The 22,516-nt window shown below is 37.4% G+C and overlaps 1 protein-coding gene across 1 annotated transcript in view; it reads left to right on the forward strand.

Annotated features, from left to right (window-relative positions):
- Nucleotides 1–21,286, forward strand: part of LOC145997225 (transmembrane protein 272-like) — a 60,266-nt gene extending 38,980 nt beyond the window's left edge. Inside the window, exons 3-6 of the mRNA XM_083134008.1 lie at nucleotides 5,187–5,297; nucleotides 9,889–10,011; nucleotides 16,198–16,338; nucleotides 19,875–21,286. Coding sequence (XP_082990134.1) covers nucleotides 5,187–5,297; nucleotides 9,889–10,011; nucleotides 16,198–16,338; nucleotides 19,875–20,059 — 560 coding nt within the window. The 3' untranslated portion in view covers nucleotides 20,060–21,286. The remainder of the gene's footprint in view (nucleotides 1–5,186; nucleotides 5,298–9,888; nucleotides 10,012–16,197; nucleotides 16,339–19,874) is intronic.
- Nucleotides 21,287–22,516: the final 1,230 nt, after the last annotated feature.

Below are 22,516 nucleotides of genomic sequence, written 5' to 3' on the forward strand. Positions count from 1 at the left end.
CGATATGGTTCTCTGAAACTTTTACAGAAACTGGCTTTTCTTCCAGGTAAATCCTTGAAAATCAAGAAACAGACTCATAGGCGACAGAAAGTATGCACGCTGCCCTCCCCCAGCTGGCAAGATATTTTCGTACTTCAGAAGTAACCTGTCAGTCACCTTGCTTAGTTGACACAACACCTACTGTATAATGGAATGTATACCTGTGTAGGGAAAATTGGTCAATGTGTTGAAGTTTGGATGAGTCTGTATCACGAGAAAAGAGAAAACGGGATAATTATAGATATATAGATAATTTCAAGCATGAAGTGTTAAGTGGGGCCAAGGCGGGCCGCATTAACGTATGCTGGGGCCTACATGCGGCCCGCGGACAAATATTTTGTAAGAGTCACATCAAGTTTATGATTGGAAGTAGTGAAGTTCTAGGAACCACACACACACACACATATATATGTAAGCAACAACAATAGTAGGTTATTGTAATTTGGAGAGGATGTGATTTGTGAGCGGAACAAGCATGGGAATTTAACGAAGTTCCTTCGCGAATCATCAATTGTGTGTGTGTGTGTGTGTGTGTACACGTATTTCCTATCTGCACAAAGTACTACATGTGAGGTAAAACTATCGAAATGTAAAAAGAGGAAGCGCTACCACCCTCCCCGCCTTTTCTACATTTTATTCAAATCGAACACGAGGCACGTATCTAGATATATATTTCGGAGGGACGTCCTAACGTAATGTCTCAAAATAATAATATTAATAATGTTAAATTAAAATAAGTATAATTATATTAAATTAATTAATATATTTTTATTACATGAATAGGTAAGAAGGCGGTATAACAACAGTGCAGTATAACATCACGTATTCATTATCTAGCTTATGTGTAGTTAAGGTCGGCAAAATTTATAAAAAATAGAAACTGCCCTGGCAAGGAAATTAATGTCAAATAGATAAAGAATATAATATTTATTGAGTATGAAAAAATGATGTTAGATCCAGTTGACGAAAGTAAAATTCCTGGTAATATTTTGTTTGCATATTATTATAAGTAGTAATAATTCTTGCATAAATCTTCTTTGGTACTGTCATTCAAAATCGTATTGCTTTCCAATATTCTTGCGGAAATAAATAATTTGCGATTAAACAACAACCTTATTTTCATTACTTAATTGAAGTTATTTTATAATCTCATTATTTTCATTATTTAATTTTTGTACTTGGTAAGTCTTTCGAGGGGAGGTTGGGACACCTGGACCCCCTAAATACGTCCTTCGCGGTAGGGGTCGAGATAAAGTTACTGTGTCACTGGTTGCAATTCACGGTAAATATGCTCTGCTTCTCTACACTCAAACATACACAAACTCATGGCCTTCCTGCTTTCTTGGTTTCTTGCCTGGGAAAGAGGCAATGAATCAAGCTGTGACAGCTAAGGGACCTTTGCCGACGAGGGGACGGAACCCAGCTGTGCAGAGAATTCAAACACCCGCGCGAACTAGCCCTCCCTGTCGACCCTGGGGCAATTTTCAAACAGAGACATCTAGTGGCCAAGTGGCGAACTATGATGAATGAAATTCGGCTGAAGCGGCCGTATCTTTCGCCGTCGATAATACATGACATTTTTAAACAATCATTTTGGGCTGTGTAAGTGACTTTTGAAAGAAAAGCCCTCCCTAGCTTAGTCATAAAAGGATTGAGCATTACGTTAGTATGCATCATAATGACCATTTTCGCTGGTGCTACCCACAAATCCTATAACCATTCTGTGCTTATTTACGTATTTCCTTATGGGAAATTGAAAAAAAATAATGGAATTTGTGCACATTTAACGAACTGAAATTGCATAAATGTGTCATGTACTCAAATTTTCATAAACTAAGTTCACATCCACTGCGTGTTTTCCGGCAAATTTTTGTCCTAAAACGTTATATTCAACAAAATGCAAAAAAGCCCATGTTAAATTTAAGCGCTTTCCACGGCGACCGTCGCCAAACTCCACCTCCCTCTTAAGGCTCGAGTAAACCTTTGGAAACCGTCAGGGTGAAGTTTTTCAAATTTTCCTCTGCATTCGAAAAACTGCTGTGATATTCTAAAATATGAAAAATTACATATGCTTAGAATTCTTTCTAGAGCATTGACGTGCATTTACCTAGATATTATCAATAGTTTAATAGACTTACATAATCGCGACACTTTTGAGAATATGTAGATAACAGCAAAAGCAAACTACATGAAAATTCACGTCAGTGCTCTAGAAGGAATTCTAAGCGTATCTAATTTTTCATATTTTGGAATATCAGAGGTTTTTTTCAAATGGAGAGGAAAATTAAAAAAATTCGACCTTATGGATGTCAAAGGTCCAGTTGAGCCTTAGGGGTGGAATTCGAAAAAGTAGGTAGGAGGGCTCTCGTGAGTTTACTATTTTGTAGAGTGCTGTAAGAGCATGGAAGGGACGGCAAGTGGAAAGGTCAAAGCAGCCTAGGTTCTTGAAAACCAGGTAAGGTGGTCAAAGTATTTGATATTGTAAATAAAGCACATACATACATTTTGTATTCACTGTGGACGTCTTGCTAATTCACCGTTGAGGCCAATATACGTCAAGTCACAGTAGTCTATTTGCGACAGAAGTAGCGACTCCACGAGTGTTTTCTTTACCTCTTGTGGTAAAATGTTTTTAAGGCGGTACAGTGAGTGTATTCCTGCGTAGAATTTTTTGCATCTGGCCTTTACATGATCACTCCAAGTGAGGTTTTCGTCCACAACGGTTCCCAGGTCTTTATCCAAAAGTGATAATGAAATTTGTTTTCCATCGACAAGAATGTCAGGGATGGAGAGCTTCTCTGTAGTGGAAATGAGCTGCAATGAGCCAGTTAAAATATATTTCGTTTTCTCAGCATTTACTCGTAGACCGTTTGCCTGATACCACTTCCAGGTGTTCATAATATCATCATTTAGAGCTTTTATGGCTGTTTTAGAGCTTTTTTTATGCTTGTTTAGGAAACTACAAATAACATTGAACATCATCAGCGTACAGATGGTAATTTGTTGATTGAAAGGTTCCAGATATATTACTTACGTACATGGAGAACAGTAGCGGAGACAGAATGATTCCTTGGAGTACACCACAGTTTATTGGCATCCATAACGACTTATTGTCAGAAATGAATGTGCATTGCCATCTAGCTGCTAAGAATGATCGAGTCCAGTCAAAAGCGGGTTGGGAAAAGCTGAAATAAAATGACAATTTTGCCAGCAGGATATCATGGTCGACGGTTTGGAAGGCTTTGCTGTAATCGAGGAGAACTAGCATTGTCAGATATCTCTTGACCTAATTTCATCCACTACTTTAACGAGGGCTATGCTAGTATTGTGTTGTCGGTGGAAACCGGACTGGAAGGGGTTTAACAATTTTTTCGATTGCACATAGTTAAAAATTTGCTCGTGAACGATGTTTTCAAATACTTTTGACAGTGGGTAGAATGCTAATTGGTCGGAAATCTTGAGAGCTTACTGGGTTTGTTATTTTAGCCAGGAGCATATGTAAGCAAGTTTCCAAATGCTTGGGAATGTGCCAGTGTACAGATATGTGTTGAAAATGTCTGCAGTTGCAGGTGAGATGTGGGTAGCAATAAATTTGAACATGTTAATAGAAATTTCATCTGCTCCGGTTGCATTGGATTTTTACTTTATTAAATGTGGCGCTGGGTGGGCGCCGAGGCCGCTTCCAACGTTAGAAAAGTTCCCGGATTTGAACTGGCTGGGGATCGAACCCGGGACCTATAGCATAGTAGTCAGACGCGTTACCGACTGAGCCACCACGGCCACATTTTAAGTTTGTTCCAGAGTGATTTTGGCATGATCTATAAATTAATAGATATCATTTATTATAGTAAATGAAGCATTCGGATCCTCATAGAACTTTTGCAATTTTAAATTTTAAATAAGATCATAGAATATTGATTACCAGTATTGCTAAAATGAAGGGCTCGGGTGTAAAACATGGTAAGTGACATTTTGGTTAATTTTTGAGTTGCAAAGTAAAATGTGCCACCCTTCAATTTTCGAGTGAAATTGTCATGTCATGCAGGCATTGTACTCAGTGAAGCCTTGTGAAATTGGTAAACACAACACAAAAACAATTTATCTACAGTATATCTTCTAATAACCTTTTTCCTTAATGAACTCAGAAATGACCAAAATGCCACTTACCATGTTTTACACCCGAGCCCTTCAAATATTATATCTACTTTATTGGTACTAACAGAAATTTTGTATCAGCCCATCTGTAGGTTTTAGTTATTCATGTAATGCTGAGGACTCCCTCATTTTATCTTAAAAAGGTGAGTAATACAGAATGGAGAGTCTGTGGCAAGAAGGGAGCCTATAATTACATTCAGCTCAGACAGTGAGAAGTGAAAAACACATTTGTTCAGAAGATGGTCGAAATGTAAGAAACAAGGAGAAATATCATGGATGATTATCATGGCTTTTGGTTTGTTGCCAGAATGGCATGGTGCTGTTTTGTTTTTCTCGGTGTTGCATTACATTCCATTACAACATGAAATATCATGGAAAATGGCAACTTCATTTTCTTAAAAGATATTTATCTTATTACTGAAAAAACAACCTGTTAATTTGTATTTGCGCCCATTGGTATGTACGTGTTATATGCAGTGACACAGTATAAACACGTGTGATTTTAATGTTGGCCAGCTGAATTATTCCATGCATAATACACACCACAGTTTTTGGGGGCAAAAATTTTCAGAAAAAGTTGCACATTATGCATGAGTAAATACAGTAATCTAGTGTCTTTGAGCAGTTTGACTCACAATGTTGCCATTTAACATTCTACATATCGATCATATTTTTCTGGCTTTTCCATCTCTATGAAGATGACAAACCTTAGGCTGTGAGTTGAACCCAGAAACTTTGGTGGTATGATCACCTGTTGATCACTTGGCCACCACAGTAACCAGTATCTAAGTTCACATACCAGTGTAGTCATGATTGTTTGGTTTATCTGTCTTGGTCCTTTTGTCCAATTTCAACCATTTTCTTTCACAGTTAGCCTAAAGAAACAGAAAAGTGATGGTAAAATTTATTTAAAATGCAAATGAATTATCAGTATGTTAACATGGTATGAAACTACAATATTTTATTTTTATTTTTTATGTATTGATTTTCAGCTCCTCCACCTTCATATGACTCTCTATTTGGACGTGTTAGAGAAGCGCACAAGGCATCGAAAGGAGTGTTTGACTTTGTCAAAAATGTTGTGATTTTATTTCTTGGAACCAGTAAGTCATTGAGGGCTTTTCTATAATTATTACCCTTCTGTGTGTGTGTATAATTCTAATTTAATTAAATGTCTTTAAATTTTTTCTCATTTATCCATGTTACATTATTACCAATGATTAATGTGTTTTAATGTAATTATATAGAAAGGTAGTGGTTTTGTTTAAATGTTCAGTTGAATTAGTATGAGAAGAAAAGTCGACATACGTACATTAGAACCCCGATTTTACGTTCCCCAGGTTTACATTCTCTCACATTATACATTCAATCTTCAATGGTAGTTCCAATAGTTAAAACACTAGAAATTTTTCCTGGATTTTACATTATCCTGCATTTTATGTTCTTTCAACTTCATCCCTTGAAAAACTTAAAATAGAGCTTTCACTGTATTAATATTTTTTATGAAGTGAATCTAAATCTAGAAATGTAATAGATTGTCATCTAAAATATCCAAGTAGCAAATCTAAGGAAGAGAGTTCAGTTTTAATGTGTAAATAAGGGACCGAAATATTAGAGAATTTTTCTTTGTAAAGGGTGGCCCCTTGTAAAGACACCGAAATGTGACCATCTCTTCCACATAGTATACCCTGGACTGTATTTGGCAGACTTAATGAGAGACTGGCATCTAAACTCATAGCCAGTATAATCCTCTCTCGGGCTTATGTTGTATTCTGTCCATGTATGTTTATGATTGTCCTCTCATGAGTTTCACCCTTATCACCATTTATCCTCATCTTCTTGATTAGTCAATAGTGGCAGAAAACTAAAGTAAAATGAAACATACAGTCGATAATAACTAGAAAAAAAGTCTTCTCATTCATGATTCCACAGGCAAATAATAATAAAAGTACATAAATAGTGTACAAGTGTCGATTATATAATTTCATCTCTGTTTCAACACATGTGCATAGAGTTTACATTGAAGTATAGGAAAATATATTAACTGCTAATATACACTGTTTATATTATTCTGATTTTGACTGTCAAATGTCAGTTAACTCTGAATATGGGAAACCATCTTCCCTCTCCAAAGTATGCTACAGTCCTCCACTAGTCCACCTGATCTCTCTCATCGATGGCAGTACTCTTAAGGCATTTTTTTTACCATCAAATGACATGGTTAAGTTCAAGACTCATGAGAATGGGCAAATATAATCACATTTATTACTTAACCAAAATATATGCTAATCTACATATCTCTAACGAATGGCACAATAGAGACAGCTGCAGTTGAAGCTTATTAGTCTATTCATTTTTCAGGGCTTCATCATCATTTGACACTGCAGGCAGTATTGACGTGCTTAACAAGAAAACATTGCTTAGTGGCTGGGGAGGGGGGGGGGGGTGTTCATCCACGTATATTTTCCTGACAGCTATCTCTGATGCCACTGAGGTGCAATATTTATTTACAATAACAGAGTTCTATAACTTGGAAGTATGGGGAGAAATATCAAGCTTTTCATTTTTGCAATGAAAAGGTTGATGCAATACCTTCATTTAATTTTGGGGAAGAAAGTGCTGTAAACCGTTTGGGAACAGGAGAGAGTAGGTGTTTTTGATTGTTTCAAAGACTGCATCAGTTCTAACAGATATAAAGAAATTGATGTACATTGTTTTTCTTTCCTTTCTCGTTATGTTAGTTTCTAAATGCAAAATGAGTCACCTCAATGACCAAGCACAGTGAGTGATTGGGTATAGGTGTAGTATGTCTCCACATTGGAATAATATAGGTGTGATATGTATATATGTATGTTTCAAGTTCTTTATTTGTGTATCTTTTCTTCACTTTACTTTCTTGTTAACCATGTTAGGTTAGGTAAAGAAAACAGACATAAAAACAAGGTGTGTATGTTTTCTTTACCTAACCTAATCTAACCTAACCTATCCCAACGTGGTTCACAATGATGTATCAAGAACAAAATGTGGAGACATACTACACCTATACCGAGTGATGCTACTCATGTGAAAAATGATAATAATACAGAAAATATAGGAGAAATTATTATTATCTATGTATATATCAACACTTTGCTCAAAAGATACAAGATGAATTTATACTTATTGAGGTTGTTCGCGGATGCTTGTAGTTTCAAGTTAGTAGTATTTAAATTTAAACTTTCACCTAGAACAATTATCATCATTAATCACAAATATAGTGATGTATGTTATTAAGAACATGTACATGGTGCTAAATAACAAATCTACAGATATACCAGGTGTATAAGCTTAAATCTGCTGTTTGCTCATAGATGGCGTTAGTGAGCGTATGAAGCTACCATGGGCACACCATACCTGGTGTTTGTATGAGTTGGACATCTGTCAACACGAATCAGTGCACATCGTCAGCACGTGCAGACAACAACAGACAGTGTTCCTGTGGTAAGCATGTCTAGTTTTGTGCCAGAAAAAGAGCATATGCGGGAAGCTCTGCTTTTCTGCTTCCATTTGAAGAAAGCGGCTGCCGAATCGCATCGAATGCTTGTGGAGGCCTACGGTGACAGTGCTGTATCGGAAACAACGTGCAGCGATTGGTTTCGTCGGTTCAAAGACGGCAATTTTGACCTGAGCGACAAGAAGCGTGAAAATCGGCCCAGGAAGGTTGAGGACAATCAATTGCAGGCTCTTTTGGACGAGGACGATACCCAAACGCAAAAGATGCTTGCCGAGCAATTGGGTGTTACCCAAGCAGCTATTTCCATGCATCTACGTGCCATGGGAAAGGTTCAAAAGATCGAAAAATGGGTGCCGCATGAATTGACCGATCGGCAGCTGGAGAGACGCCAAAACACATGCGAAATCTTGCTTGCCAGACAAAAAAGAAAGTCTTTCCTGCATCGGATTGTGACTGGCGATGAAAAGTGGATATATTTCGAGAATCCTAAACGCAAGAAATCGTGGGTTGATACCGGCCAACCATCAACATCTTCCTCGAGACCAAATTGCTTCGGCTGGAAGACGATGCTGTGTGTTTGGTGGGATCAACAGGGTATCGTCTACTTTGAGCTGTTGTAACCTGGTGAAACTGTCACTGCCCACAGCTACCACCAACAACTGATCAAATTGCACCTTGCTCTGTGTGACAAAAGGCCGGATTATCAACAAAGACATGAAAAGCTGATTTTCCTCCACGACAACGCCCCATCGCACACGTCAAGACTGGTCCAAAACTGTTTGGGGACACGCAACTGGGAGGTGCTACCCCATCCCGCCTATTCACCAGACCTGGCCCCTTCCGACTACCATCTGTTTTCGTCGATGGGCCACGCCCTCGCTGAGCAGCACTTCGATTCGTATGCAGACGTCCGAACATGGCTTGATGAGTGGTTTGCCTCGAAAGAGGAGGACTGTTTTTGGCGTGGTATCCACAAATTGCCCGAGAGGTGGGCAAAATGTGTAGCTCGCGAGGGCAAGTACTTTGAATAAATTTCTTGTTGCTTTCTATGAACAAACCATGTGTTTTTCTGACTACAAAACAGCAGATTTAAGCTTATACACCTGGTAAATATCTGACAAATGGGTGTAAGCACCATGATTGAAAAAATTCCAATTTTGACCTGTGCGTTGTAGAAATGTTCATGACAATAGTTTTGTGCCTCTGTAATTAATGCTAAATTTTGTTGTTTAAATTTTAAAAAGCAAAAATAAAGAAATATGATTTGCATTTATGACCCTGCATTGGGTAGCAGACAATAGATGCTTTATAAAGTGTGTTATCCTTCATGGCAGCCGGGGCAGAACTGCAGCCCCTTCCCCAAACAAATTATATTTTGTTGCCATTAGTGCAAAAAATAAATATTTATACTTCCGCTATCTTACTGCATCCTGTTGCACTGTGTGGAGCTTTCAAATTCACTTGGCGTGCGACAAGAGGCAAACTGGTATATGAAGCTGCTTCCCCCTCGGGGACTGCCAGTATATTCCCATGTTAACTTATCTCCCTGCTGGACCTTGTAATGCCTTGCTAAAAAGCAGGCTGCATTTAACACAGTCCAATGTACGGTGGCGCTGCCAAGTGGTAGAAATCGAAACTTCTTGCACTATGATGGCAGACACCGTGCATAAACATGCCATTACCGAGAGAAACAGTGGCCGGCCATGTAACACATCCGTTTCGCTTGTCAGTAAGTGGGTGATTGTTTAAGTTTTTGTTTTGATTCAAAGAGTTATTTGTTTTCTGGCAGTAAGTTATATAATCTGGTGTTCTGAATGGTAGATCATACAAGTAAAAATGAATAATTCAATGAAAGACCGCTGCATGGAGTTCATCTTCACATAGTTAAGGTATATATTTTTTTTATATGAATGCAGCCCTCTTAACAATAAGTAGCATGAGCTGCCACTGCTTCGTGGTACTCCTACAAATTTGGTAGTCAATGTACTGTAGAGATTTCTTCCAAATTAGACATTTAATAGAAATATGCACTTGTTCTGCCTGAAGAAATAAATAATGTTTTCATATTATTAGAACATCATAGATTGGCAGTTACCTTAAGTTCAAATTTTGTCAATGTAATATGTATTTTTACTGACCGTGTTTTCTTTTAAGAGAATAACAATAAATGAAAAACTGAAAAGTAATTATTCTTTTTCCAGTTGGTTGTACAGTTATTCTCGGTGTTACAATAGTCATCCCAGTGTGTATGATAGTCATCGGATCAGTGTATTTTAATGATTGTAGAGGAGGAGAATACATTCCTGTGTATCTTGTTGTTGGTGGTAAGTCTGCTTCATTTTTTAGCAACATTTCTTCACATTCCTAGTAACTTTTTGCTTTTGATTCAGAGCTGTGAATTTATGTGGGACATTTCATGTTGAACAACCAGGAAAAAGGGCAAATTAGGTACTCTGTTGGGTTTTTGGAAAATTTATTATCCTTTTCAACTATTATCTTTGATTCTGAATGAAATACTGACCTTAGAGAACACTCATTTTGTAATTGTTGTCCTTTATGCACAAACTCTGCAATTGAATTACAAAAGTTTAAAGCAATGAAAGTGCATGAGGGGATCAGGTAACCTCAGGTCAACCAATCCTTACCCTTTCCACCAAAAAGCCAAGATACAGATTATTAATTTAACTTTTGTCCCACATATTAATTAATTTACATATACATGCACAAAATATAAAAGATATATTAACCCTTAAATATCGAGCTGCTACAAATGTAGTCCAGTACACTGTGGCCCGGGAATCTCTGGAGAGAGCAAACAAAAACAAATCTCTGCACAAGTGGTGACTTGAGAGGGCTCAGCCAATGATTTTGTGAGAGGGGAAGTGAGTTCAGCTACCGGCCATTTGCAGCAGCACACACTGCTTTGCTCCGCCAACTACTTTCTCCTCTTCTCTTCATTATGCATGGCCTGTCCAATTTTGGATCAAGCAGCATTGAAGTGTAGTATGTGACTTGGAATATACTGTGACAGATAATGATGCATTTTTTGATTCTTACGTGAGCCTTGAAGTATGGCATTATTAATTAGCGAACTGTAATTTGATCCTGGCTACATTCAGGCTGGGGAGAGACCTACATAAAACACACACTTTTTTGTCACTTTCTGCCATCACTATAGAAAGAGAGCAGCAGGGAGGGTGCAGGGTGCTGAGTGAGCAGTGCTAGTTTGCACTGTCTGATAACAAAGAAGTCCACGTACAGTTGGACTCTTGCCCTTTGTTTAAGGCCACACACACCTAAAGATGTAATGTGCTTGCGACAAAGTTTCTTGGCAGTTGACTTTCATTGAGGTCATACACATTTGACATTCATGCTTGATTTGTGTTTTTTGTGCTGCATCAGTGCAAAGTTTTTGGCATGTTGCTTTTCTTGGAAAAAATTTCTTTTCTCCGAAAGTATCAACAAGAAGTGTGCAATTTGTACAAGAGTGTAACACATATCAGCCAACATGCAAGTACCATTTTGAATGCTCACAACTAAGAGGAGGTGAAGGCCAGCCATATTTGAAATTTAAAAGAAAATCTTCTACTCATAAAGATTTTTTTCCCCATAGGCTTATAGCCTAATCTTTGCTGAATGAAATGAGATATTGTTTGTAACTACACCTGTAGCTTTCAAGATAGTATTGGGTTGGTGCGAATAAAATGTCCGGCCCAGGTGCGTCATTGCCAAAGGCCAAAAAAAAATCAAAACTACAATAACTAGTTAACCAAACAGTCGCTGTCTGCAGCCACACATTTTTGTCATCGCTCAGCCAACAATTGGATTCCATGGCGTCTGCGACACATAGAACTCCTCAATGGCATGTTGCACTGCCTGATCATCAGCGAAGGTCTTTCCTGTCAGGAAGTGATCGAGATGCCAGAAGAGATGGTAGTCAGTGGAAGAGAGGTCAGGAGAATATGCTGGATGAGGAAGGGTTTCATATTGCAACTCATGGAGAGCCTGCACCGTCCTTTGCGCGACATGTGGCCGAGCATTGTCGTGCAACATGAGGACACTATGTCTGTGGACCATTGCTGGATGCTTGCGGAGACGTTTGCGGTGCATTTCATGGAGTTCAGCACTGTAACGATCTGCATTGATGGTTTCACCTCGCCTGAGAAAGACATGATGGATCACACCCACCATAGACCACCATACCAGCAACAACACCTTCCGTGGGTGGAGAGGTAGTTTCGGAAACAGCCCTGGATGTTGATCACGATCCAACCATTATCCTGATCGTTTACGGTTGTCATAACAGATCCATTTTTATTTGAAGTGATAATCCAATGCAGGAAACCATCCCGGCTATTTCTTACACTCAGAGAACTGCACACCTCCAGACGGCGAGTATTGTTGGCTGGTGTCAAATCATGTGGTACCCATGAGCCCAACTTTTTTCACTTTACCGATCGCACGGAGCCGCCGAACGACAATGGTATGGTGTATGCCTAACTCGTCTGCAATGGCACGAACACTTTTCCGAGGGTCTGCTTCCACGGCGTTCCTGAATATCTCATTCGAACATGATGTTGGTCGATGGCCACGGGGTTCATTTTGCAATGTTGTGTCACCGGAACGAAATTTGACAAACCAGCGGCGAATGGTGCGTTCATTTACCATTACTGGTCCAAATGCACTGTTAGTGTTTTTGACGGCTTGCTGAGCAGAATGTCCCAGTTTGAATTCGTAAAGACAAATCACTCACAATTGTGTCTTCTTCATGGTGCACTTTCAGACGACCCTGTTCAGCAACACACTGCCTCCTGACTGTCTTGGTGCTAAAGCCTGTTTGCTGGACGTATGCAGAGTTTATGACGTTAGACCCGTGACTTCAGTCAATCCCTGTGTTGTGTTGTTGAGATGAGTTTCCCACCAGACGTCAAAGTGGACATTTCATTCGCACCAACCCAATATTATTTTTATTTGAAACATTACAAAATTTTGAACATCTCACTGAAAATACACTGGCGCATATACCAGGAAAAATTTGCTTGGCGTTTTAAGAGCTAAATGTGGCTACAGCCATCCGAAAAACCTGCAAATCAAGTAAATGTCAGGAATTTCACTTGTTAGGAAATTTTCCAGATTATCTGGAATTTATGTGCATTTTGAAGTCTGCAAGAGAAGAAGTTGAAAAATGAACAAGTATTCCAGATTCGGTTCTTGTGATTCCACTCCCCCAAAAGATTCAGTTCAGAAACTTTCTCCTTTCGTCCTTATGATTCTCAGTCTGGTACAAAATTAGGATTATTTGATTTTCGGTTATACACAGACTCTTAGGTAATATATTTAGTTTTCACTTTTTTACACTAGGTTTTAGAAAGAATATCAGAATAAAGGTTGTAGTCCAGATATACTGATATAACTCAAGCAGGTTGACAATATGATCATAATTATTGGAATGGTTGGTAAAGAAGAGGTTATCGTCTATTATTTTACATCTCCTGGTGTTGTTAACATTTACATAATGAATGTTAGCCTCATTGTTATCTGTTGTTTCTGCATAATAGTATTAAGTACATAAATAGTGCAGAAAGTGAATGTAGTGTCATAGAAAGTGTTGCTTTTTTTGTTTATATTTTTAAGTGTACAGCATATGGAGAAATGTTTGTTGCATTTAGAAATCGTATAGCAAATCTGTTAGAAAGTGAAAATTTTGGAAGGCTTATGAAGATTATGTTGTTTAGGAATTTTTTCTCTTGTTTTTGGATTGCCGAGATGTGTTATGGTGAATTAATGTACCTATGTTACCAGGCTAGATGCAAGTGATTATAATACCCAACACATTTGATGCTGATTGTAATTTTATCTTGTTCTTTGAATTGTCGTGTTTTTGTGCATGCGAAAGTAAATTATCATAATAATTAACTGACCTGTATATTTAATTGAAAAACTCAAGATTGAAAAGCAAAAATCATAACAAACATGTCTGGAAAAATTTCATTTTTGGACTGGAAAAACTGGAAATGTCAGAATTTCATAATCAAAAAATCATGCTTACTTACTCCCCCCCTCTTTTTCAGTAAATTTTTCTCTACGTAATTACTATTACGAAACACACTTTTGAATCAATTATGTGCATTTGCTCGTTGCCAAAACAAATCTTGTAGCTAATTGTCAGTTCAGTTCAGATATATATTCACAGTATAACTGATTAAGTCAGATCATTTAGTGTAATGAGAAGAATTAGCAACAAAGCCGTGCCATGCTGTGCTAAATCAAGCAGGGGAACAGCTCACCTGCACTCCCTTCCTCCCTTCCCATACGAGTCGTAATATAATACTTTAGACCAAGTAAAATTCAATCCTTATTGAAATGAACCAAATAAGTATACAATACATACGTTACAAATTGTCAGAAGTGACATTCATGAAGCACGTTAAAATTATGACAATAAAAATTTTAAAGCAAATATGATAGAATATGAAGAAAACAATAAAAACAAAATTGTTGATTCGCAACAAGAAAAAATTAATAAAAGCAACTTATGAGTGATCAGTAGACCTCGGATTTTTAGATTCTAAAAAGTGTGCTCTTAGGTTCCTAAAATAGGTTCTAAAAATCATAAAATAGGTCCTAAAAATCTTGTTGGGCTCGAAAAATCCTGAAGTATGTTCAAGAAAACTTAAAAATAGTTCAAAATTCCTAAAAAAGCTGATTAGATATAGTCACCGGCAATGAAAATGGGACACATATATCCTCAAATACGTGCTACCTTGCAACCTTGTGTATTGCCTAACCCTACGGCGATGGCAGAACTTACCATTGGAAATTTGCCGTATAGTTAGGCAAAAATCTTTTTCATGTTTTCTACAGTCAAACTCCGCAATTTTGTCTGCAAATACCATCTTATATGCTGAAAATAATCTTTCAACAAAAACAGTGGTGCAAACTTCAATGCTAAAATGTTAGTTTGCAAGGCGTGAATGCCACAAATCACTGAAGTGATGCGAAAGTGAGCAAGACCACACAGATCAGACCACTTTGGATTGTGCAGGTAACAGTGGCACCAGACATTTTGCTTTGTTTATAGCTTTGAAAAATCACCATGGACTTGGAGGAAGTGAAATCGACAGAGAGTATGTTTCAAACACATTCATCATTGAATTTTTCATGACCAAAGCAAATGCCTGTGTGATATAAAAATCCTGTAAAATCTTTAAAAAACATAAAAACCTAAAAAAAGACTTGATTTAGGTGCATAAATCTAAAATAGGTTCTAACAAGCAAAATTGTTTTTTTAGGCCCTATATAACTTCATCAGTTGTTGCATTTTTTAACGAAACGTTGACATAACTTATTATTTCTTACATACCTGTAAAGGAAAACATAGGTTAGAAACCTAAAATCCGAGGTCTAGTGATCAGAGAAAAGAAATGTTTTTTTTTAAACCTGTTTCATCATTATTTGTAGATTAAGTTGACTTTTTAATTCAAACGTCCTCAATGCAATAATGACATACAGATGGCCGATTTTTTTCATGACGTGCGCTAGATTTGTAGAAATTGTGACAAAACCCAAACTGTTCCATACTCCCTTCTCAGAAACAAACATGGACAACAATATAATTTGCCACTGGAAGAGTATCCAGTTAATCATTTTACAGCGTTGTAGTAACTTGTTTGAAAATGCCTTGTGTACGATTTTGTTTTAGTTTTTAATTCAGTTAGGATAGGTGTTGGTTTGCTGTCTTTTCTGCAAAGTTTAATGAACTAGAAGCTTTCGTCTTCAGCCGGTTGATCATAAAAAAACTCACAAATTTCGCTTTCTTGTCCTGCCTCAGCTTACGTTGAAACTTTGGTCTTGGGACTGGGGGAACAGGTGGACGGGAGCTGTTCCCTCGGAAGCTATTTTGCAGCGTTTAGTCAAAGTAGCTTAAAGCATTTAGCAGACGCTTAGACTGTAGAAAATTTTTCCAGTTCGTTATGAATGTCAGACCCAATTTTGCAACGAGATTAGGAAATTATAGACTTACTACACTCAAAACTATGACTACGATGCAATTCAACTTCAACATACAGCAAAAACTCGAAGGAAAACAAATTTGCTGTATGTCTCGCAGGGAACAGCTAAGGAGTTCAGCTTCCGTGGGACCATGAGGATTGTTTACCTTTGCGCATGATCGGTAATACTCAGCGTCAGGCAGCAGAGGATGGAACAAGAATGGTAGGTGAAGTAAACAAACGACCAGTCACGGTTAAAGTTTTTCTTCGGCGTTACTTTTGGAAATGTTGATTTGGGGAGAAAGAAGTGTTTTTATTATGTTAATATAGATAATTTAAATAGCTCCAAAAGGTGATAAGTAAGAGGGAACAGTCTGTTCCCTTTGTTCCATGGAGGGACAGCCACTGCAACAAAGTTAATTTGCCAGATTCAGATATGTAGTTGCTGTACCTTTTTCTCAAATGTGACTTATGTGAACCTTAAATAATCCAGGAATATAATGTAGGATATCTTTTTAGGAGGATTTGGTGTTTTGAAGCAACTACTTCACCTCTCGACGCGTGTGAGGCAGCGAGAAGAGGAACAGGAAGAGGAGAGAATACGTCAGACTCCCACACAAACGCTTATCAATTGTTTCATGCTTGGGTGGTTCATTATCGGTAATGTGCATGAATTTCTTTTCAAACTTGTGCTGAACTTAAGCTTGTTATTAGGGCTGAGCCAATACCACTTTGAACCGATACAGATACTCTTACCGATTCCCACCGATACTGATACGATACTTGAAAATTGCAATAAAAATTTGCTCAAAATATTGATCACTATTGTTGTGTAAATATTCTTCTCCAATTCTGTGCATCAATTTACCAAGGAATTTGCTTTAGAATATTCAAGAATTGCATCGGAATATCAAAATACATGTTATGTAATCAAAAGATGCAGTTTTTTGTGCAAAATTGGTGCAAAATAAAAATAAAGTTTGAATTTTGCATAATTCCGAGGATAATTGCACTCTGCGAAAGTGTTGCTTAGCATTTTTGAGGACCCCATGAAAGATCAAAATGCTGTAAAAGTATCTGCTGGTATCGGTAAATGAATTCCAATCAATACTTTCCAATACCAATACCTGTGGTATCAGCCAATACCTATGCATAAGTATCGACTCAACCCTATTTATTATGTACAAACATTAACAAGACATTGTATTTTATTTCTTAATTTTTATTTTTCTTGATGCTTTGATAAAGATATGTGCATATTTTCCAACATATACTGTTTCATTACATGTAAGCAACCATTTTGTAAAATCTATCTTGATGCACTGTGGTAGCCAGACATGTGTTCTCCAGATAATTGTCTCTCCCGAAATATTGCAGAGTTAACACAGCTCTAACATGAAAATTTGGGATGCTGAATTAGAAAACAACATTACTTTTGTTGATTGGCTGGCATTTATTTTTACCAAAAGTAATGCCAAACTTGTTTATTAACTGATAATAATAATTTCTTCACAAAATGAAAACTTAACGAGCTCTAATGTGCATCTCCACCCCCATAGACTCAGGTTAAAACAAAAGCTCTTCATTTTCAGTCTGTAATTTCTGCCTTCACTCCTATTTTGACAGTGAACAAGCCCAGTTGGCGCATGTGCACTTCTGTCCATGGTTTCAGCTAAGGCAGCCGGACTGTATCCAACGTGCATTTTCGGTGTAATGACTTGTCCATGGTGTTTCATGGAAAATGTAGCATGCGAATGAAGGTACGGACCCAAAAAGTTTGGGAACCACTGCACAACATGTCAAATTGTGCATACATTTAGTTTCAATTGTGAATTAATTTCAGTTACTTAAAACATTAAAAAAAAATCCCTAAGATGTTGGGTTAAGAAGTAAAATGTTTTACAAAGTTTCAAATAGGAAGTTCCCAGTGAAGGCACATAGTGGTTCCGATCCCACTTTAAACAGTAGGTTCAGTCCTGATTAGCCTTACTGTGCATAAAGTGAATTTAAAATGCCAACTCAATCAATCAAATAGGAAGTGTCATATTGGGTTCCAATGTATGTACCCATCTTCACTTACAACAACATTCTTCAGTATGGAGCCAATCCTCATTACGACACCTTCTTCTTTTAACTTTTGTTAAATATTTACTGTTGAACCCATCTTTTAAGTGATTTCCTTTATTTATTTATTTAAACTGCCAGAAGTAATGTTATGAGAAAAAAATCTGCAAATTAGATCAAAACCCAGTGTGTCTACCAGTCTGGAAAACATAGAAATCCTGCAAAAGTCATGGAAATGTCAGAGAAATTTACTGGGTTTCTGACAAAATCTACATTTTTTGTAGTAGTAGTGTAAAAAGAATAAGCATGAAATTAAAATTATATTTGTTGTAGACAAACTATACGTCAGTTTGATATACTGAGTATTACCAGTAGTTACAGTACAAATTATATTTCAAATACTCTAGGAAAAGTCATGCTTACTTTCCCTTGGTAGATAAGGTTTAACATAGTTCAGGGGCAAAAGTGGCAAATAGGTGGGGGAAGGCAACTGCCCTCCCCCCGCCCTAATCACAGACACACTTTATACTATAATTGTTATGAATTTTTATATAAAGAAGAAAAATAATTCTTTGTTAACCATAAGTCAGTACATTCCAAGTATTGTGTTTAACCTTTACTCTGCCGAGGCCTTTTGGTGCGAATTTTAAATTCGTACACTTATTTGACAAAAATGTTATTACTCGTAGACTATTTGACTAATCTACTTTGGGTAACTTTTGTTTCACAGCTAAAACATCAGGGCTTGCAACCGTGCAGAAATCAAACTGCCAAAGCCAATAAGAGGGGTTGGGTGGGCCGCAGCCCCCAACTTTCAATGAAAAAAATCATAAAGAAGAGGAGTTTGCCTCCTAATCCCCTGCTATGTTGGGAAGTGAACGCAAAGAATTTTCAAAGAATGGTCCTTTCTCAACCGAATCACACGCAAGGATAAACACAAACAATCACAGGCGCGGAGGAGCCACACGAATTCGTAGCGACCAAAAAAAGCACACAGAGAGCGAACTTCCTCTCACTACTCAGGTCTGACCTTTCCCGCAACGCAAAAAGAAGGAAAGGGGTGGGTGGAGGAGGGGGGAATTGGTGCATACAAGGCATGCAGAATATTTCACCAACAAAGACTTCATTTCTTTCCTTTACCCTCCGGCATCTTGTGCTCCAGAACTTTCCTTTTTTACAGCCAGCTGTCACGTGCATTTCGGCTCCTCTTTGTCTATTCTTAGCTCAGGTCAGGCCAAGAGATGCCACCCAGTCAAGGGACCTCTCTGCAGGCTAATGACAAAAGAAGGATGGGTTAGCCAAGCCATGCTAAAAGCTTTCACTTAGGAAAATTTTTGTTCTTAGACTGAAAACTGGACAAGTCAGGAAATTTTGTATTTATAAAATTGTAGCCACCCTGACAACACTTGCAGATCCACAACACCCTACAAACTTCCACAGGGTGCAGAGGATATTAAAACACAACTTTTCTTTGCAATGTTTTGCTCATTGAGGCACATTTTAATGTTGATGTCCCCTTGAAAAACAGCATTTTTTATTCTGTATATATGCAGCCATGTGGTACATATTCAAAGTTGCCAACGACACTTTCTTTGTGTGAATTGGTTAATTACAAACAGCATTAGTTTGTTAAGGATATATACTGTGATGCCAGGACTTCTCTCTGGACAGCATGTAAGAAACTCTTCTTTAGGGCACAAAGATAACATAGGATATGTGACATATGTATGGATGCTGTCATGATTTTGAGGGGATGCTTTACCTTGCAGGCATCTCCAGCTGTTTCCAAAACATGCTGCTGGTTTGTTTGTTTTCCAACAGAAATAAGCGCCAGTGCCAATGGCAACCATGCATCTGCACTGCATAGTTGCATACCTGCAGGATAAAAAATGTTTTTTTAAGGGCTTGTAGTGTTGAAATGAGACATCATTGAGCAAATTGTCGTTTCTCTTGATGTTTTCTACATGCTGTAGAAGTGTATGTGATTCTGTGGCGACACATTGTATATGCACAGAGAATAAAACTCATGTGAAGTAGTTTTGATTTAAGGAAATTGTCTAGTAATATGCTAGTTTCTTATACCTTTGGGCATTTTTTTTTTTGTTAAATTGCTTTCTTAAACCTGTTTTCAGGATCTGTGTGGGTGTACAGAATATACGAACCTAGCTATGATCCCTCAGATGTGAATTACTGTGACAGAACTTTGTACTTATTCTCCTTCTGGCTTATTACATCTGTGTACATTGTCATGGGAGTGATTACAATGTGTTTGTGCAGCATAAGTGTCGCCTCACTCGCATTCCAGAGGGACGTATAGTGAAGATAACTTAATACTCACCTTACAAAGCAACAAGCATCAATCATTATTTGTGATTATTTAATAATTAACCAGTGAACTGTTCCAGCAGATATTCTGTGACAAACTCCTTCGTGTTGCCTATACACTTAATATGTATAGGTGATATTTTTATAGCATTTAAGGTTTGTAACGAACCAGTTTTGTGCTTCAGCATAATAATGTATGTGTGTTTGTGTGTCATATGTAAATACATATAACTAACTGTAAATATGTACAAAAAAAGAACATGTGTAGATATGTTCCTTTTTTCCAAGAGACTGATGTACTATTGTAGATTTTTTACCATGTGTGTGTGCAAGTTAACTGCAGTTCATTCTATCATAACTGTTGTTACTTTAAGTTAAATATGGTATTTTTTTACGTGATGAAAAAATATTTATAAAATATGACAACATAGCTGTTTCTACTGTTAAAAATATTGCATCGTAAATATGCACTTTTAATTGTAAATAGCCTTGTTCTCTTTTCCAAGTGATGCAATAATTTCTAATGCCATGAAAAATGAAACTTGGATTGTTGTGAAGGAATTGAAATGAGACTCTCCTGAAGCCGCTTGCTGCCTTTCATAACACTTAACCTTTTCCCCAGTGTTCAAATATTTACTGGAAGAATGTGAAAGGAACTTAGGCATAAACTATATTTTTAGGGAAGAAATGCAGGGAGCAAAAATGTTGTTCATTGGATTGAACTTTGTGTGCACTTCGTTTGATGCATTCCCAAACCAATTTAATCCCATTTTTCTCTTTCTATTTTCTCCCTAGAAAGAAGACTTTGCACTAGTTTCTTTGCTAAGCTTTCAATGTTTCTTGAAAAAGTTTCAAATCAAACTAGAATTGAGGAGTCAAGTTACTGTGGCATAATATTTATGACCGTGCATGTATATCCAAGTATACAATTACATGTAAAATGAATCCTGGAGATTGTTAACAAATGCAGTAGAACTCTTTTACCTTTTAAAATAAATTGACTGGTGTAAACCCATGATTTACAGTTCATCCTTGCATAATATTATTATTGTTATATTATTGTTTTGGATGAATATCATTAAAGCTACTTACTCAAGTTCCCTTCAGTTGTGATTAATTATTTTCTATTAAATTCTATGACTTTGTTGAGGTTTATTAATCACAAAAAATATTTTTTCTAGAGAAATAGATTCTATGTAATTACATGGGTTTTGCATACATCTTAGGCTAGAAGGTTTAACCTGGCAGCGTTGGCATGAAACCTTTGATTCCCTTCTGCTAGCTGACTTTCCTGGGCATCACATGATTCACTTTTCATCCATCGGCAGAACCCTTGGAAGCCAGACATGCTTTGTCCTCCCCCTACCAGAGGTAGCAGTTTCCTTCACGTGGGGAATCTGAGTCCTTTGTTGGCACATTGTCATAGACATGAATGTTCTGCTGGTGGAGACATCTGTTGCACTCCCAAATGACTGCTTGCAACAAGGGCTGGCGTCACGTTTGCTCACTTGTGCCGAAATCAGTGGCAATAACGCCCTGCAGAGGACACAGAAGGTTTTGGTGGGAACCGTGCCAGGTTAAACCTTCTGGCCTTTAACACTAGCCAATATATGGATAACAAGAAGGGTAGAAGTATACATTAAAATATCAGGTATCCAGTGGAAAATTTACAGGGAAAACGAGATGGATAGTGCCTCCACAAACGAAAGTGTATGTGTATTTTTTTTAGACCTAACAATGTGATCATGCGTTAGCTTGTGTCACTATAATGCAGTATGGAAACAATTTAAAATGGAGACACTACTATAAAAGTGGTATAGTGAACTTGCTCTTCTTTCTTCATCTACATTTGTTCCTGTAGGATATACCGTATTTACTCATGTATAATGCACACTTTTTTTCCAAAATTTTTGCCCCCAAAAACTGTGGTGCGTATTATGCACGGAATAATTCAGACAGCCAACATGAAACCGTACAGGGTCATTCCATGATTTTGTGACACTTGCATTGATTTTTCATGTTTACGGAACCCTATCATGTTATATATCGTTGTAAAGCTTGAATCCTGTAGTTTCTGAATATGGAAACAGTATTCCATACAAGAAAACGACACTAATGTGAAATGCGGTTGAAATAAGTTCATCAAAAAATGAAGAAACGTTCTGAAAACAAGGAAAAAGATAATAAAAATTAAAATGTATTACTCGCCAAATAATTTGACACATGGAGTGTGTAAATTCCTTAATGTAAGAAATCTTGTGCTGCTAACTAGGGATGGCCAGATCCAGATCCTGGCGGATCCAAAATCCGGATTCGGTTGGTTCCGGATCCTAAAATTTTTTGGATCTGGAATTTTCAGATCTGGATCCGGATCCAGTACTTTCGGATCCAGATCCGTTTTGCCATCCCACATGCGCTTCTTTGAAAAGTAAGAATGGGTTTATAACAT

Source organism: Lepisma saccharinum, chromosome 13 (assembly GCF_977018435.1).
Source record: "Lepisma saccharinum chromosome 13, izLepSacc3.1, whole genome shotgun sequence".
In the NCBI taxonomy this organism is placed as follows: domain Eukaryota; kingdom Metazoa; phylum Arthropoda; class Insecta; order Zygentoma; family Lepismatidae; genus Lepisma; species Lepisma saccharinum.